The 3,048-nt window shown below is 46.4% G+C and overlaps 1 protein-coding gene across 1 annotated transcript; it reads left to right on the forward strand.

The window, feature by feature from the left end:
- Nucleotides 1-1,596, forward strand: LOC103749861 (pyruvate dehydrogenase [acetyl-transferring]-phosphatase 2, mitochondrial-like). The gene is given in 4 exon segments (XM_008852755.2): nt 1-42; nt 45-869; nt 872-920; nt 923-1,596. Coding segments are annotated over 4 exon segments (1,590 nt in total).
- Nucleotides 1,597-3,048: the final 1,452 nt, after the last annotated feature.

Below are 3,048 nucleotides of genomic sequence, written 5' to 3' on the forward strand. Positions count from 1 at the left end.
ATGTCAAGTACTGTGTCCTACTGGATCTTCAATTCTGCAAGAATAACTATATTGCTACATTTCAAGCAGGCAGACGTTTGTACTCGAGTGTGACGAATAGGAATCAGTTGAAATGGAGACTCTTTTCTCCTGCACTGCCCACTATAAAAAGCAGTTCCCCATGTGGTAACTTTGCTTTGTGGAAAGCCTACAGACACACATCAACTGAAGAAGAGGATTTCCACTTGCAGCTCAGCCCTGAGCAGGTCAATGAAGTGCTTCGAGCTGGCGAATTATCCCACAAGGTTCTTGATTTCAACAGTGGAGTCCTAAATTCAGTGTTGAGGTTTGAGAGCAACCAGCCGGCTGCCAACTCACCAGTGGAGGACCGACAAGGTGTAGCTTCCTGCCTGCAGACCAACGGGCTGATGTTTGGCATCTTTGATGGACACGGTGGCCATGCATGTGCGCAAGCAGTGAGCGAGAGGCTCTTCTACTACATGGCAGTGTCCCTGATGTCCCACCAGACTTTGGAGCAGATGGAAGACGCAATGGAAAACATGAAGCCCCTGCTGCCCATCCTGCAGTGGCTCAAGCACCCAGGGGACAGTATCTATAAGGATGTCACATCAGTACATCTGGACCACCTTCGTGTCTATTGTCAGGAACTGCTTGACCTGCATATGGAGATGGGGCTCAGCATTGAAGAAGCATTAATGTATTCCTTCCAGAGATTGGATTCTGACATCTCGCTCGAAATTCAGGCTCCCCTGGAAGATGAGGCGACGAGGAATTTGTCCCTCCAGGTTGCTTTCTCTGGAGCAACAGCTTGCATGGCCCATGTCAGTGGAGTTCACCTGCATGTAGCAAATGCTGGTGATTGTCGGGCTATCTTATCCTTGGTGCCCAGGAAGATAATGGTACGTGGTCCTGTTTACCTCTTACTGTGACCACAATGCCTGGAATGAGGTTGAGCTGTCCCGACTGAAGAGGGAACACCCTGAGTCAGAGGACAGGACACTCATCATAGATGATAGGCTGCTGGGGGTCCTTATACCCTGCAGGGCCTTTGGGGATGTCCAGCTGAAATGGAGTAAAGAGTTTCAGCACAGTGTCCTAGAGAGGGGCTTTGACACTGAGGCCCTCAACATCTACCAGTTCACGCCACCCCACTACCACACTCCACCCTATCTGACTGCCAAACCTGAGGTCACATACCACAGGCTGAGGCCCCAGGATAAGTTCCTTGTGTTGGCCTCAGATGGCTTGTGGGACATGCTGGGCAATGAGGATGTGGTGAGGCTGGTGGTGGGGCACCTGTCCAAAGTAGGTCACCACAAGCCAGACCTGGACCAAAGGCCAGCCAACCTGGGACTCATGCAGAGTCTGCTGCTGCAGAGGAAAGCCAGTGGACTCCATGCAGCTGACCAAAATGCAGCCACACATCTGATCAGACATGCCATCGGGAGCAATGAGTATGGGGAGATGGAGCCAGAGCGACTGGCTGCCATGCTGACATTGCCAGAGGATGTGGCCAGGATGTACCGGGATGATATCACTGTCACTGTTGCGTTTTTTAACTCAAATTCAATTGATACTTATTACAAGGGGGGTTAAGAGTCACACTAGGAGGTAATTTATGTCTAATCCCTAATTCCTGGCCTTTTTTACTTAGTAAAATGTTCTTGCTTGGCTGAGCCTTGGGGCTATTCATAGTTTTTAGTCTATCTGTCAAACACTCTGGTTCCATCTGGCACAATCCTACCTCTGCTCTGCTGCTGAACCTCACTCTGCTGCCACTGAAAGTCTTTCACTTGTTCTGCCTTCTAAAGGTTCCAAGTCAGGAGGCATGTGATCACATGGTAGTTGTAGTGGACATTTAGGCAGAACAGGCTTATTCAGTGGTTTGTGGACTTAAGAGTTCAGCCTGAATCTAGAGGTGAAAATACGAAGGTCCTAAGAACAGCCACGAGCCAAGGCTTTCTTTCTGCATTTTGAGAAGCAGGAAGGAGGAGGGAGATTTATCAGATGGGACATCTGCCCCTGACTGTGAGAAATTGCTTCAGGAATTAGATCGTAGTTAGTATCAGAGTTGGGCAGAAATACAAATGCAGCTCATCATAGTTTTCAGAGGCTGCAAAGTCTTTGTATTTACTTGAAAATTAACCCACACGGATCCTTTTTAGGGGATGAGTTTCCTCTTCTAATGAGTGGCTGTGGCATATAAACAGCAGGAAATGTGTCCCTAAATGGAAACAAATATTTTTTTGTAGGATTAGCCCTCAAAACTTGGCAGCTCTAGTTTCCTGTACCTCATCAGAACTCTTCAGTGTTGGTGAACTCTATTAGTTGATTCTTTGCTTCTTACCTGCAGTGCCATCCACTGAATAGCAGATAACTAGGTTTGGCTTCCTTGGCTTTACAAGTGACATTGTCAAGAGTTGGGACTGGGCTGATGAGATGGCTCACTGGGTAAAGGCTGCAACCTGAGTTCCATTCCTGGGACCCACACATGGGTAGAAGGAGAGAACCAACTCCTGAAAACTGTCCTCTGACCTCCACATGCATGCACTCACACAAAATAAATTGGAAAAAAATTCATAAAAGAATTAGGATCATTCTGTACAGGTATAATCATTTTCCATTATACCTGTTTAGTAATGTGGTTTCATATGTGAAATTTTCTTTTGGGTATTTAAGCCTTGGTCCTTTTGTTCTGAAACCATTACTGTTCTTTCTGATCTCTTACACGTTTACCCAAAAACAAAATGTGATTCTCCATTGAGGTTCCCATACCCACATTTGGGCATGTTTACTTTCTGTGACTCTTTGAGAAGTCCACACCCATATACTCTGGTGTGTCTTACTTTTCCTTTGAGTGCCTCTTTCTCTTAACCCTCATGCTTAAGCCTATTCTAAATGATTAGACCCCAACTCAGCTTCCTAAAATTAAAAGATAATATAAAATATACACTAAGCATGGTATCTAATGCCAGTAATCCCAGTGCTTGGGCAGTAGAGGCAGGAGGATCAGAAGTTTAAGGTACATAGGAAGTTCAAGGCCATCCA

The sequence above is a fragment of the Nannospalax galili genome, unplaced genomic scaffold (assembly GCF_000622305.1).
Source record: "Nannospalax galili isolate Female #2095 unplaced genomic scaffold, S.galili_v1.0 scaffold1007, whole genome shotgun sequence".
NCBI classification, from domain to species: domain Eukaryota; kingdom Metazoa; phylum Chordata; class Mammalia; order Rodentia; family Spalacidae; genus Nannospalax; species Nannospalax galili.